This window comes from Hyla sarda, chromosome 3 (genome assembly GCF_029499605.1).
Source record: "Hyla sarda isolate aHylSar1 chromosome 3, aHylSar1.hap1, whole genome shotgun sequence".
In the NCBI taxonomy this organism is placed as follows: Eukaryota; Metazoa; Chordata; class Amphibia; order Anura; family Hylidae; genus Hyla; species Hyla sarda.
This window is the reverse complement of record NC_079191.1, coordinates 185,014,158-185,029,106: the sequence shown is the minus strand read 5'-3', so window position 1 is coordinate 185,029,106 and position 14,949 is coordinate 185,014,158. Positions and strand designations below refer to the sequence as shown.

At 38.2% G+C, this 14,949-nt stretch overlaps 1 protein-coding gene across 3 annotated transcripts in view; it reads left to right on the top strand.

The window, feature by feature from the left end:
• Positions 1-14,949, top strand: part of CSMD1 (CUB and Sushi multiple domains 1) — a 1,887,231-nt gene that overhangs the window by 1,011,899 nt on the left and 860,383 nt on the right. For all 3 annotated transcript variants that reach the window (XM_056565713.1, XM_056565712.1, XM_056565715.1), the window contains exons 6-7: positions 1,431-1,543; positions 7,737-7,814. In XM_056565713.1, the coding sequence (XP_056421688.1) occupies positions 1,431-1,543; positions 7,737-7,814 (191 nt within the window). The remainder of the gene's footprint in view (positions 1-1,430; positions 1,544-7,736; positions 7,815-14,949) is intronic.

Below are 14,949 nucleotides of genomic sequence, written 5' to 3'. Positions count from 1 at the left end.
CACCCTCCTTCGCCGAAAGCAGCCCAATCCGCATTCAGCTTAGAAGAAGCTGAAAGTAAGGAGGGTGTGCGCTGATGACGACCGAGGATTCCGTCGCGCGGGAGGCGGGCACGTACGGCGCGACGGGCAGGCTGGCATCCAACACACCACCCTCCACGGTGACGTCCCGATGGCAAGATGGCGGCAGAAGAAAAGAAACAAAGTGGTCGAGGCAAGGCAGGAAGCAAATGAAGAAACCAGCTTCCAGGTCTGGAAAAAAGGTAAGTAAAACACCACATACAGAACCGTTAGCAACATGAAAAAAAGCCATAATAACATAGCCACAGTACTAACTAACTGCCAAAAGTAGGTTAAGGCAGTGGAGAACCCCTTTAACTATGCACAGCAAGCAATAAACCTATAAACATCACTCTGATACACCATCCTGTACAAATTACGGCTTTTTGATTTTATATTAAAAAAAATCATATATTTTTACAGAGGCTACACAGAGCTTAGAATCACTGTTGCACCCTACTATTCTAGCAAAGACTTTGATGTACTATCAGTCAGATCATCAAAGACATTGACTAAACACATATGGGTTACATTTTTGATTTATCTTTTGACAAATTTATTTTACCTTAACCCTAACCAGGTGCAATGATTTTTTGAATTGGCATTTCGTTCCTCTCCTTATTAAAGGCATACTTTATTTGACCATATAATGTATTGTAAACAGAAAAAAAATTGCCATTTTGTGGGAGATTTGTTTTCACATGATAACTGTATTTCGAGGGTCAGAACTATTACAACTATATCATATGTATATAGTTATGTTATGTTTTACTAATTTTAAAAAGTAAAGAGACTTAAAAACATTTTAGATTCCTAATTTGACAGCTGTAATTTTATTTTTAAGGTTACTGTCTACAAAGCTGTTCAGCTATTCTGTAGTTTTTATTGATACCATTCTGGGGTAGATAAAAAATAATTTTGATACATTGATACTTTTTAATACATGCATGTTTATACTTTTTAAAAACTTTTTTAATGCTTTTTTAAATTAACTCTTAGTAGTTCCAGGTTGATTTGAACAAGCCTCCCTTGTACAATACTATAGAGTGATAATGTAGTGCTGTGATTAAAGCCTCTTAAGACAGGGTGTACCAAGAGTACTAAGATGGTTGGTCTTGTGGGGTTCACGTGGCTCCTGGCTTCAATTATAATCACTCAGCTTACCATGATCAGGTTACTTGGGGCCAATCGGTGGACAGAAGGGGCCACCACCTAATTGCTAACCAAATAGATGTTGTAGTCACTATCGTCTATTCTGTATTTTACATAAGCATAAAACCTGAACCACAGTCAGTAGTCATTATGTTACATAACATTTTTGTTATAGGGGAAACATATAACTTGTATTAAATTGACATTGTTTTACTTTGCAGGTTAACTGGGATGAGCCTACCATCTCCTGTTATAAGCAATAAAAATTGGCTGCGTCTTCATTTTACATCTGACAGTAACCACAGAAGGAAAGGATTTAATGCCCAGTTCCAAGGTACAGATCATTTTTGAGTACACTACTTTCTCTAAAAAATGATTGATCTAAAGTAAAGTAATAGCTATATTACAAAAAAAAAAAAAATATATATATATATATATATATATATATATATATATATATATATATATATATATATAAAGATTTCTACTGCGTATGAATAATAAAAGTACACCCTAAATTGTATGAACTAAAATAAAGGGGCTTTCTGCAACTATAAAATGCCTATCTTTAGAGTAGGTCAATTTTCCATACATGTTTTTTCTTGATTTATCTCTTAATTCAATGCCCACGATTTATTAATCTCTTCTAGACAAAAACTGTCTGATTAGCCCACAGCAACCAATTGGAGCTCAGCTTTAATTTCTTAATTTAAGCCGTTATTGGTTGCTATGGACAAATCAGTTTTTGTCCTCAGACACATTGCTAAATCTGGGCAAATATGTTCTGAAATGTATGGTGGGAGAGTGACAGCTATTCACAGCAACATGATTTTATGACACTCTGTCACCAAATTTTTATATTGTGTATTGCTACTGGATGTGGGACCACCCAGATTTTGTTACATAAATGAAGTATTCAGATATCATGTCCTGGAATCCTTAACTAAACTAAATGAACAGTATCGGTAGACAAACATGAAGCCATGTAACCGCAATCCATCATGTTTCTAGCATGTGAGAGCTCCCTTTATTATGGTACCTTGTGATCTGTGGGCTCCAAAAATGTATCCAAAACTGGTACTGTGTAGACAATAAGTGTTTTTAATGTATTTTATAAGCTGCCCCAATAGTTTAATTCACCATTTAGTAACATATCAAGAGATGTTGTAGAAAACACAAAATACATAAATAAATGTTATTCCATAATACCATTCAAGTGTAACAATATATTCTATTTACAATTATTTCTCACCAGTATGATGTAACAATATAGTCACTCTTAAAGCGTTACTGTCATTGGAAACAACTTTTTTAAATTTAATACTTCCTGAAAAGCTAAAGGAGAGAATTGTCAAAACCTGTCCAGAGGAAAAGTTTCTGAGTTGCCCATTGCAACCAATCAGATCGCTTCTTAAATTTTTAGAGGCCTTTTCAAAAATGAAAGAAGCGATGCAATTGGTTGCTATGGGAAACTCACCAACTTTCCTCTGGACAGGTTTGGATAAATCGCCCCCTAAACAATTTCCTAATATACTTCATTAAAAAAATGGAGTTTTTTTCTGAGGGGAGGGAGGTGTGGTTATCTCCCTGCTGTGCCTCAAAGTTGTGTATAATCCAGCTTTCACCAGTATGAGCTGAATGCCTGTGAGATCCAGACAACATGCAGACAGCTTGCTGCCATTTCAGAAGAGGAGCATTTCCATGCACACTAACAAGCAATACAGAGTGCTGAATTATTATTTATATGCAAAATTATTTCTCTTTGGTTATTTTATGAATGTATTGCTTATGTTTTTGCACCACATAGGTATGCATGGCTGCATGAGAGTTATATAGAGCATGTACTTTAGGCACAAAGCTTTGCAAATGTTTGTGCAGACCCCATGACAGGAGGAGTAGAGGGGGGGAGAAGAGGGAGGGAGATGAAAGGAGAAAGTTTGTTCATGAAACGCCACCAGCCTTCAGGAGGTCTGCAAGCAGAGTGATCATATTAATACATAGATCAAAAGGTATTTTACATATAAAAACATGCATATTACTATGCATACAAGTCCTAGAGCACATTACTACGCTGACATGAGCATTTAACATGCATATTATTATGCATACAAGTCCTAGAGCACATTACTACGCTGACATGAGCATTTAATTATTTTTTTTTACTAATGATAGTAATGCTTGAAACCACAAAAACGTAAGAGGGCGCACAGTACAGCGCTAGTCCATATTATTAAAGCAACAACAGATGCATAACAAAAGGGGCACAAAACAATGCAAAACTATCCAAATCTGCCCCATAAGTGCAAATAGAAATGCATCATGTGGCCTCTCACCAAACCCCAATTAATATGAGTATGAAGGCATTTGGATAGGTCCCCACCACAATGCTGGCAGTTGGCAACTACCAGAGTACAGCACATCTTGCAACCTACCTCAGCCAAACTGCATGCATGGCTGCTCTTCCTCGCTGCAGGCTCTAGACTCGGCACTATCTCAGGCAGTGACAGTGTCTGGTGCAACCTGCAGTGTCATACAGAGCTATCTCTTTGAGTGCCTCTGATTTTGCTCCCCCTCCAATCCCTGACTGACATCACCTATATAAGGACACTCCGCCCTCCTTTCATTGCCTGAGCAACATTGTAGCTTGTCTACTCATGAAGGTTCTGTTGCTGTTTTGATCTGCTCTGTTCCTGACCATTGCCTGTTTTCTGATGATGTCTCTAGCCTGATCCCTCAGCATTTTTGCTATATTAAATACAAATATAAATTTGTGGCTTTTCTCTAAAATGTGTCCCCCATCCACCACGTGGAGGTGGCAATGTTTCAAACCCTGACATTTTATTCACTTACCTCTCTAGGGCCTAAGGCGTCTAAACTGGGGGCATGTAGGATTAGCTAACTGACTTACAGTAGATATGGACCATTTAAAATTGCATTACTGCTATTCATATAACTACGAATGTAAATTAAGGCTCTTAGCACCCTTCCGGAGGGTTTCCCTATTTTGTATGGGACCCTTACATTCTATTAACTCACTTCTCCTAGGCTTAAGGATTTAATGATTTCTTGAAAACCCTTAAATAGAGCATTACTGGATGATAATAAACATTTTTAGAAGATATATACAGGTCATATAGCCTCCATCATCATTATAAATTGAAGGTTAGAAGTTTAAAGTAAATCTGTATCTGAAAACTCCAGAAACATCCCCATTTACAGTACAGTAAAATGGGCATATTTAACTATTTATGCTGGCCCCATTCAAGGTTATAGAAAGTTCAATGATTTGCATGTTATATTGTAGTGTACTGTATGTTTGCAGTTATTATACTGAACTAAGGGTTAAAACCAAGAATATTTTTTGTACAAAAATGCAAAACATGTACATTGTGGTTATGATTACAACACATAATTGTTTAAACTACACAAGGAAATTCAATAATACAACTTTAAAAATTAACCAAGATTTTGGTTAATTTTCAGTCACTTCTATGTGACTTCAGTCACTTCAGTGTCTGCAGATGATCTATATTCTATTTATTATTCATCAAGTAAATTATTTTTAATCATTTCTTAGCACATTTTCTATCTTCTCTCTGGAAATGGAAGCACATATTCTAAAAGTTGTGTTTCACATTTAAAAGATAACTACTTTTCTCTCTAAGGATCAGCTCTGGACAAAGAACATTCCCCCAGGGTTCTCATTACAAGAGATACATTGCTGGCATTTGGGAATTACCTAAGCAGTCTTCCTCAAAGCTAGGATACATTGATTGATATACTTGATACATACAGATCTGTATTACAAATTTACTGTGGCAAGGATGTGGTATTGCTATTTATAATCCAATGTAGCAGAATGGAGTTCCCTCCATTAAAAATATTACAAGTCCTTTCTGTCAATATATGTCTGTAAATAGTTGTATGCTGGCAGTAATCAATACAATTATATTGGGCCACAAATCTACTGTGTTTCAGCAATTGTTTGGAAAATTTTTACTAGCAAGCTTAAAAAAAGTGCCAATAAAAGCAAAATTTAAAGCGAAGAAGGCTAAATATACAGTATGTATGTAGCAAGATGTGAATGTAGTAACTGGCAAAGATACAGTCAGTACAGTCACTCATTTAATGTTGAAGAAGAAGCATTATTAATTTGCTTTGGAATCAGTTTTGAACAATAAAACAAAGAATGTGCATCTGTATTCTCTGCATGGATGTCATATCGAGTCCAAAACATTTGCATCAGAATTTATGACTCTTGTGATGATTTTGGAAACACCAATCACTGTGCTTTTCCTGCCCAGCAGTTTATAATCTTTCATACAATAGTCTCAAAAAATTGACTGTACACATACGTGTTCAATGTTCCAAATTAAGGTTATGTTTCCACTCAGTTTTTTTAGCTTCATTTTGGTCAGTATTTTACCAAAACCAGGAGTGAACTGACACAGAGAGAAACCATGGAAATGTAAAGATTTGTGTGCTTTGAACCCATTCATGGTTTTATTAAAAAAAAAAATACTGACCAAAAGGAGGGCAAATAAATTTATGGAATGTGTCACCAATTATTATTATTATTTTTTTTTAAATAAATATAATTGTTCTATCAAGATAAATCCTTTAATTTATGTATTTAGTTTTAAGCACAGTATACTTTTATTGTTATTTATTAATAAAGTGTGTACTGGGGGCCAGAGCCATTTTCTTGAAGTCCCTGAGGAACAGTGACCTATCAATGGAACAGAGAGCATCAGAGAGGTGGATGGGGGGGGGGGGGGGAGACGACACCACACAGTCACACAGTCACACACATTACACAGTCCTTCCCTGGTTTCCTCTCAGCTCACTCTGCAGACATGGGACAGGAGAAGATAAGGTTTATACAAAGTTTAGAACTGCAGTCCCTTCTTTTCTCCCTCCCGCTGCTGAACTCAGTGACCTGCCTGCAATTCCTGATGCTCAGCTCCCTGCACATTCCGACCTCCTCAATGTGTAGACCACCTCACTGATTGTCATGCACAGCTTTCCAAGGCTCCTGATCTGTTTATTACTGAAACATTTTTGGCCATTAAGGAGCCTGGGAAAGCTATGCGTGGCAGTCAAACCCTATAATGACTCATGGCCCTGTAATGATAACAGAGTCTGACTGTCACAAACAGCTTTTCCAAGCTCCTGAATGGCCAGAAATGTGTCAGTACTAAGCAGATCACATGCCATTCAGGAGCCTGGGAAAGCTGTGTCAGACAGTCAGGCCCTGTAATCATTACAGGGCCATTAGTCACTACAGGGCATAACTGTAACACACGGTTTTACGAGGTATGAAGCATATCACATGCCCTTCAGGAGCCTGGGAAAGCCGTGTGTGAGAGCTACGCTCAGTACAGAGTCTGCATGTGTCTCTGTACTGAGCCTGCCTGCGTCACTGACTATGTATGTCCCTTACTGGGTCACTGAAGACTGACTGCAGGGGGTGATGTTTACACTAGACTGTGAACCATGGGATAGATCTGTTAAAATGTCATTCACTGGTATTGTAATATGCTGCATCCGTGTCAGATTCTTCATATATATATATATATATATATATATATATATATATATATATATACACACATTAATATTGTAGCAGCTGTACTTTACCACTGTTCAGTCACCAACAAGATGGCATGGCACCGTGGAATTTCTCCCTCTCCTTTTGCACAGGCACAAGAGGAAGGGAGGTGTGAGTTCACCAGCAGGGAGAGGAGTGGGTCAAATTTGCAGCAGCCAAGTTTCAAGTTACTTTCTCTTCACATTCTCATTTTAGCTCTCTCCACTGGTAAACAGTGGGATATAAGAACATTTTAATAATTGTTTTTCATATTTTCTGACAAGTGATTTAAAAAAAAAAAAAGATTTATTTTCATATTTAAAGGGGTTCTCCGGTGCTTACAGATCTTTTCCCCTATCCAAAGGATAGGGGATAAGATGCCTGATCGCCAGAGTCCCGCCGCTGGGGACCCCCGGGATCATGCACACGGCACCCCGTTTGTAATCAGTCCCCGGAGCGTGTTCGCTCCGGGACTAATTACAGGCGACCACCGGGCCGGCGGCGTGTGACGTCACGCCTCCGCCCCTGTGTGACGTCACACGGGGGCGGAGGCGTGACGTCACACGCCGCCGGCCCGGTGGTCGCCTGTAATCAGTCCCGGAGCGAACACGCTCCGGAGACTGATTACAAACGGGGTGCCACATGCATGATCCCGGGGGTCCCAGTGGCGGGGCTCCCGCGATCAGGCATCTTAAGATGTGTAAGCACCGGAGAACCCCTTTAAAACATATAAACAAATATATTTAACCTTTAAGAAAAAAAAAGTTGTTATTTGGTGACACATTCCTTTTTAAGCTCTAAAAATGGCAAAAAAAATACCCTAAATGGGAACCTAGCCTTAAAGAGTGTGTTACAACAACTGGGGACCTACTAAATCTTTTATTCTCTTGCATTTTGAGTTAATAATGTATTTCCATGTGTCTGCTTTATTTTACAGTAAAAAAGGCAATTGAACTAAAATCTAGAGGGGTAAAGATGTTGCCTAGCAAAGAAAGCAACCACAAGAATTCTGTTCGTAAGTAATCCTCTTTCAATATTGTTTCCTGTGCAATCAACATAGAATGTTATAATAGCATGCCCTTTGTATTAATCTTATATACAGTAGACAAAAAGGGTCAAAACTATGTTGGGGAGACATGCATCACACTTATTATTCTTTATCCTTAAATGCTCAAACAATAAAATTTCTGTTTAAAAGGTAGGGGTTGTTGATCTGCATATACCTATTTTTATCCAGTTCTGAGTTGCAATGTTAAAGAGGTAGTCTGGTTTAGGAAAATGTATTCCCTCTATGGGAGAGCCAGACATGCACAAGTACAGGGTCGTGTATCTTCGGCTCTCCCATAGACATGCATAAAGGGGGTGTGCCGATCCCCAGCTCTGCACATAAGGAGAGCCTGCGCTCTGTGCAGGAGATTCCGTGGGGGTGGGTGCGTCCAGATTGCTCCCAGTAGATGGACCCCCCGCAATCAAACACTTATCCTCTATCCTTTGAATATGGGATACATTTTCCTAAACCAGACTACCCCTTTAAGTTGTGTAAGTTTTCCTGCAAAATATGGTTGATAAATGTGTTCTCTGCCTTCCAGGCACCCCGTACCACATATGGCAGGAGCTAATGTTACTATTCCTGTGTTATTCAAAAAGGGCCAATATATAGTGTCTTGATTCTGTTGATTTTTTTACCAGGTGGAATTTGGTCATTGTGCTGTGCTAAAGTGCCTTTAGATGGGGTTAACAAACATCCAAACAACCATATAGTGTTTCTGGTGTTTTGGGGCACTGGGTGTGCAGGAAATGCAAGAGTCAAGTGTGGGCTAAGATTTGGAACTAGGCAGACACTGACCGGCAGACCAGTGAATCCAGGGCTAAAGTCCTGCAGGAATATGTGGAAACTGAGTTCCTGCACTTTTTCCACAGCAAAAACACCATTCCCATTAGCAGGGGTCCTACAGGACCTGCCCTTGAGTGGAAATCTTGGGTGAGTTCCCATACTTTTTTACCCAGCACATGATCCCTGGGTGGATCCCTTGTAGGAAAAGTGGGACCTGTGTAAGGAGAGTACATGCTAATTGAAATGAATGCATAAGAAAGAACAAATATGTGAAATTGCTGTAGGTGCTCGTGAATCTGAGAGAATGGTTTTCAAGAGAACCAGTGGCTACATATTATCTAAAGTATTATTGACATCCCAACAAGGCAGCAAAATCTGTTTATCTGTGGCCTAGCAGAGGCCTATGTAGTGAGACTAAGAGTGAGCATGCATACTGGAAGATATTTTGTCTCCTAATAGAAGGCTATGACAATGAGACTGATGTGGGGTCCAGTATAAAGTTGTAGAAATGGCACCAGCAAAGTAATGTAAATATAAAGTTACTGTCAAGTTGAAGAGTGTAGCAAGTTAAAGTGGTATTGTTAAGAGGCAGCAACCCCACTCCCCCAATGAAAGACCATGGACTTTGTTGATGACTGTGTTAAAGTTGGAGGTTTAAAAAGGAACTCCATATCTTCAATATAAAGAATCCTATTAGGTCATGTCAGAGGCCCTGTAATCTGCCTGTTGATGATAAATTGACAGAAATTAAAATAAAAGAAAACAAAAGTTAAAATGTATGTTTTGCAAAATTTTAAATAAAAGCTAAAAAAAACAGAGCTAATTTCTTTCAAAAAGAGCTATAGGTCTGTCTCCAGGTTGAGTTGGTTTTACAACTTGGCTCCATTCACTTCAATGGAACTAAGCTGCAGAACCACACCCAACCTGGAGACAGACGAGGATTGGTTCTTGAAGGAAAGTAGCTCTGTTTTTCTATTCCTTGATAACTCTATTAAGTCTTGGAAAAAAAAGTGAAACATTGAAAAAAGCCTATACATAGTAGATATGACAATGGCCTATGATTTACTAAGGGTGGAGTATAGTTTTCTGTGTTTTTTTTCCCCAACAGGTATATCCCCACGGTAGTTACAAATTTGTTTCCTACATTTTGTATTTATCCCTTGATTTGCTTTTTTTTTTTTACAATTATTCTAAACTTTTACCAGAGCTCAAAGCTACCACATTTTATGTGAGAACTTTAGTAAATATGTTGGGATTTTTAAAAACTGTTGGAGACATGCCCCTTTCAACAGCCGGGCCCCAATTTCTCATAGACTTGCATTAAATACGGTTCCCGAATACGGCTGAGTGCGGGCGCTGCGATTAAGCCCCGCCCCCTCCTCCCAACCGTATACGGGAACCGTATTTAAGAAAACGTGGTGTGAACCCAGCCTCAGTCAGATTTAGTCACAATTCTCCTTTTTTCTTCCTTCTTCACAGTTGAGCGCTTAGTGTGGGACCTGCCCGCTTAGCCAATCACTGGTCGCAGCAGTGGTTAAAGGTCCAGTGGAGTATAATGGTCCTACACCAAGCTCTCATCTCGGAAGCAGGAAGACGACAGGAGATCAGGGACCAGATGGAGCTGAATGGAAGCATATGGGAACCAGGTCCAAACAACATATAAATAAAAAAAGGACAAAAAATATCACAACAGAATACCTTCATAAGGCCGCAGCAAACAAAAACATTTTAATAAGAAGGTGCAATGGGTCCCCAATATTCACAAGATGTGGTTTTCTTTCTAAGGTACTCCAGGGCCACAATGTGCCATAAATAATCAAAAGTTATTACTGCATAGAGTGGCACAAGTCAGATGTGAAAGCCATAAGTAGTTGTGGCACCAAAGGCTAAAGTATGTCAGCTTTGTTTTTTAAACTAGATTTCATGTAAATATATGCCGGCTATGAGGTTGTGCATGGAAGCATATGTGTCTAACATGCCTACAGAGTACTGTAATATGTTTTGCTACATGCAACATTTGTGGAAATTATACCATTATTGATAACTGATAATGATATATTGATGGTTTCTCAAGTGTCTCATAATCTAAATTATCAACAGTAAAAATAAAAAATAAACTTGAAAACACATGTCTTCAGAAGAGAGTACATTCTACCATAACTCTGTTGCCACTGTATTGAACTTTGAACAGCTGCTCCCCTCCCCTACTGCCTCTCTACCCTTAATTTGTAGATTGTAAGCCCACCACATGTGTACGACCTCTCTCCCTCTGCATCAGTTTGTTTTCTACTTATGCTTATTGTACTTGCCTTGGTGACATATAATTTTTATTTGTACAGTGCCCTGAAACTATTGGCACAATAATAATAATAATAATATTAATAATAATTATTATTACAGTATTTACCTCTTTAGTAATACATATTACTTTGGCAGGGTTCACACATGTCTGTCATCCGGCACATTTTCCCTCCACTGAACCCATTACTTTGAGTGGGGCAATTCTGATTATCCGTCGCCAGGCTCACGTCAACAAATGGCTTGTGAAGCCAGACGCAGAATGCAACGCACCCCTCCGGGCCGCATACCTCTTAGTTGCTGGCCGACGTCGGACCCCATGGAAGTCTATGGAGTGCTGGAGGGATCGACTTATGCCACTGCTAGCTGTAGCGAAAGCCCGGCGGCGGTTTTTCCCTCTAGTGCATCATCACTGCAGGTAGTGGGCAGGAATTAGGGGAAGAATCAGGTTAACCTCTGGAAATACAGTAGGGCATATTGAACTCCTGAATTACCCTAAGGTAAAGTTGGCAGCACAATATCTCCTCCTCACATAGGTATTTTTCTTTGTATTTTTTTTTTCAACTGAATCTCATGCAACTGATATATGTGACCCCCAACATTCAGGGTCTATTGGGTCTTCTTTATCAAAACTGTTCACAAGAAAAACTGTCCTCTCTACCCATGGAAAACTATGAGAGCTTAAAGTATATCTGTACTTTAAGAAGAATAAAAAAAAAAATGTCTTCTTGTTTTACATTAATCCTTCCAAGTAGTGACTATGTGATTTTAATGCCCTCACTGTTTTTGATCTACTGAAAGTCATATTCATTGTGTACAACCATTCTCTCCATTTCAGGGAGCTGTTTGGCAGCAGTACTTTAACCGGGATCTTCTTTCCCTTTCTTCTCTGGCCAATCAAAGGCAACTCCTACTCCTCTTTGCTATGCCATGATATAGTCCGGGAAAAAGTGTGCTAAATTTAACAGGCTGGCACTGTGCTGGGGGATGATTTATAGTACAGTACTCTAGATGGCATTTTGGGGGTGGGAGTTATTGATGCACACGGTTTGCCGGTACAAAGAGGACAGAAAGGAAAATAGTGACAGCATCACAGCAAGGAAGGGATTTCATCATAAAAGTAGATCTGATCTAAGCATTTAATTGCTGATTATGATGAGAAAATTAAGGGAGGGGATTACAGCAAGGAATGGTAACATCGTAAAGGCAACCTTGGTCTAAGCAGTTGACTGCTGATGATGATGACAAGGTACACAATGAACAGGTGCCCAGAGTTTTATGGTTGTGAGAAAAGCCTTTATTTACCTTTCAGGTTCAGTGGGAACTCTCTGGAACACAGAGATAGGCTCATCTTATATTTACACAATCCAGGTTCTCTCCTGCGTACACCACTAACTATGCCCTGCCCTTACTTCTAGTGTTTTCTCCCAAAGATTCTGTTACTATAGATGGACTGAGCCTGACAACAAGAACTGTACAGAAAATTCTGTGGAGCTGATGCCTTTTATGGCTAAAACATTTTAGAAAGACACCCTAATAGACACCTTTTAAAGGTTTCAAAGGCAATAATTTAGAGGTTTTCATGTGAACATTTCTGCTATCAGATAAGTACAAGTTGTGTGAATAGTTAGTGTACATTTGACTTCTTAAACAGCTACACACTTCACCGTGTTGCTATTCCCAATAATGCTAGTTTATTTTTTGCTTTTAATTTTTTATTTAGCCCATTGTCTACTGTGCACAGACTGATGTATTATAGAAAGTTAGTTTGTGCCAACATACACACCAAAATAGACTTTGATAAACTGCTTTAACAGATGCCCAAATGACCGTGTGACATAGCCTGAAACTACATGCTATACTATGGGACTATTTATTGACAGTAGCAAAGGATATTTATTTGTAAAACAGCAATAATTACAATGGGGATTTGTTTCTGAATAAAAAAAAGGAGCATGATTAAGTGACCTGAATAATTTAATTCCAATTATTAAATTAAGCTTTTCAATTGTGGTTTGGAGAACGCCTCAACCCTCTGTCCTGCAAGTAATAAAACATGATTATATGACCTATATGCACTTGTGTCACAAAAAAACAAACAAAAAAAAACACATACCGGGGCCTAGGACAACTTTAATACCCAACACATTTTACGAAAGAGCAGACTTCGAAATTGTTCGTAAATGCCAGTAAACTATTCCTTATCAACAGATGTTTCCTAGAAAAAGTCAAAACTAAACTCAATCTGCTCTTTGTTTTTGGAGCTAATATCATTTTGGGAGAGATCCAATAGTATTTTCTGGATGAGTTTTGTCCTAACATTGCAATTACTATAGAATCTTAATGAGTTCATTCGTTTACATTGGATTTTTTTTCATGCCTAATATAAAGGTCATTATGATTCTGCATATGGTATGAATAACAATAAGAATGCATTCCTCTGATATGTAAATGCTTCAGTATATTTAGGTTTGTCAATATATTGAAAAATAAATCACATATGTGAAAACACAATGAATCGGTTGCATGTTCGTAGGTTTATTAATGAGTTTTTATAGCCTCTTATCAAAGACATTACTGCTATTTTGTTATAGCCATTTATGTAAATTTTCTCCTTGTTATCTTCCAAAACAATTTAGACATGGAGAGTTTGGACTTTGACCAGTACTAAGATACAAGCTGCCAATTTGTTCTCTCAAATGCTCAGCTGAGTGGCTGCTGCCAACATTTGAATATCATTTTTGTCAATATAGCAAATATTAAAATTCTGGCTGAGGTTTTAAGTATTTGTGAGTTCAAAACATTAGGTTTATATATCTAAACCACCACATTTACATTTTATGCATTCCTTGTGCTCCACAAAATGATCCCTTTATGAACCTGTGTCCAAATTGCAGGCATGTTCTGAAGCACCGTCACCTGGTCTGAGGAATAGATGTGTTTTATTTACCACAAAATGACTCTTACAGGATCACTCAAGGGTATTCAGACAGATACAACAGATCAAGAGAAAATTCTTTACTAGAAGTTTATTTTTGCCATTTAATATATTTTGGTGAAAATATAAATCCGATAACTGAGGGCATTCTAACCATTCATAAGCAAGTGTAATAGGTTTTGTTAAAATGTTATTTTTTTTCTTCAAATCTATAACCCCTTTAAGGACACAGCTCATTTTGGCCTTAAATGGGTACTCTGCCCCTAAACATCTCATCTCTATCCAGAGCAACTGGGATAAGATGTATGATTGCAGTTTGTCTGACCGCTGGAACCCCTTGTGATATCCGGCGTGGCACCCCAGCCACCTGGTGCATTGAGCAACGGTAACGGTACACATCACCCGCAGCGGCCGTGTCTGGGAAAATAAAAAATAAAAACACAATTTTGCAACTTTTGAAGTTATTTTTTTTCGGCTGTACACTTAGCATTATTTTGTTCCTATGAATATATTATAATAAAAGGAATTAAAAAATAAGTTAAATAAGAATTTAGTCATGCTGTTTCTTTTGCTAAGTTTGATGGTGATTATTATTATTATTATCATTATCAATTGTAGTAGTAGTATTTTTTATTTTAGGACATCATTTTCTTAAAAGAAATGTATAATCAGAAAACAATATTTTATTTAAATTTGTATCTTTTTATGTCACATTTGTGCTGTTTTATAAGCCCTGTGCCAATTCACACAAAATAAAAATTATTAGTTTGAAACTTTCAGCTTTCTGCAGGTCACCTGTCAACTTTGCTGTGTGCACTGGATCAGGGTCAGCAGAGGGCAGAGCATATAATGTCAGTTTAATTGTATTGCTGGAGGCCTAGGCAAGGCTGGATAGCAGCACTATATATACAGATACAAGGTTGTATACATTTCCTCTGTCACTGCTTGGTCTCCTGGGGAAGAGGATGTACCAAAACAGCTGCTGGAGACTGTAATAATCTATGACATCTCTCTGTCAAATAACTACCATTCATTACAACTACTAGTATTGTCTCTATATGTGCTGCATAAAAAGATAAT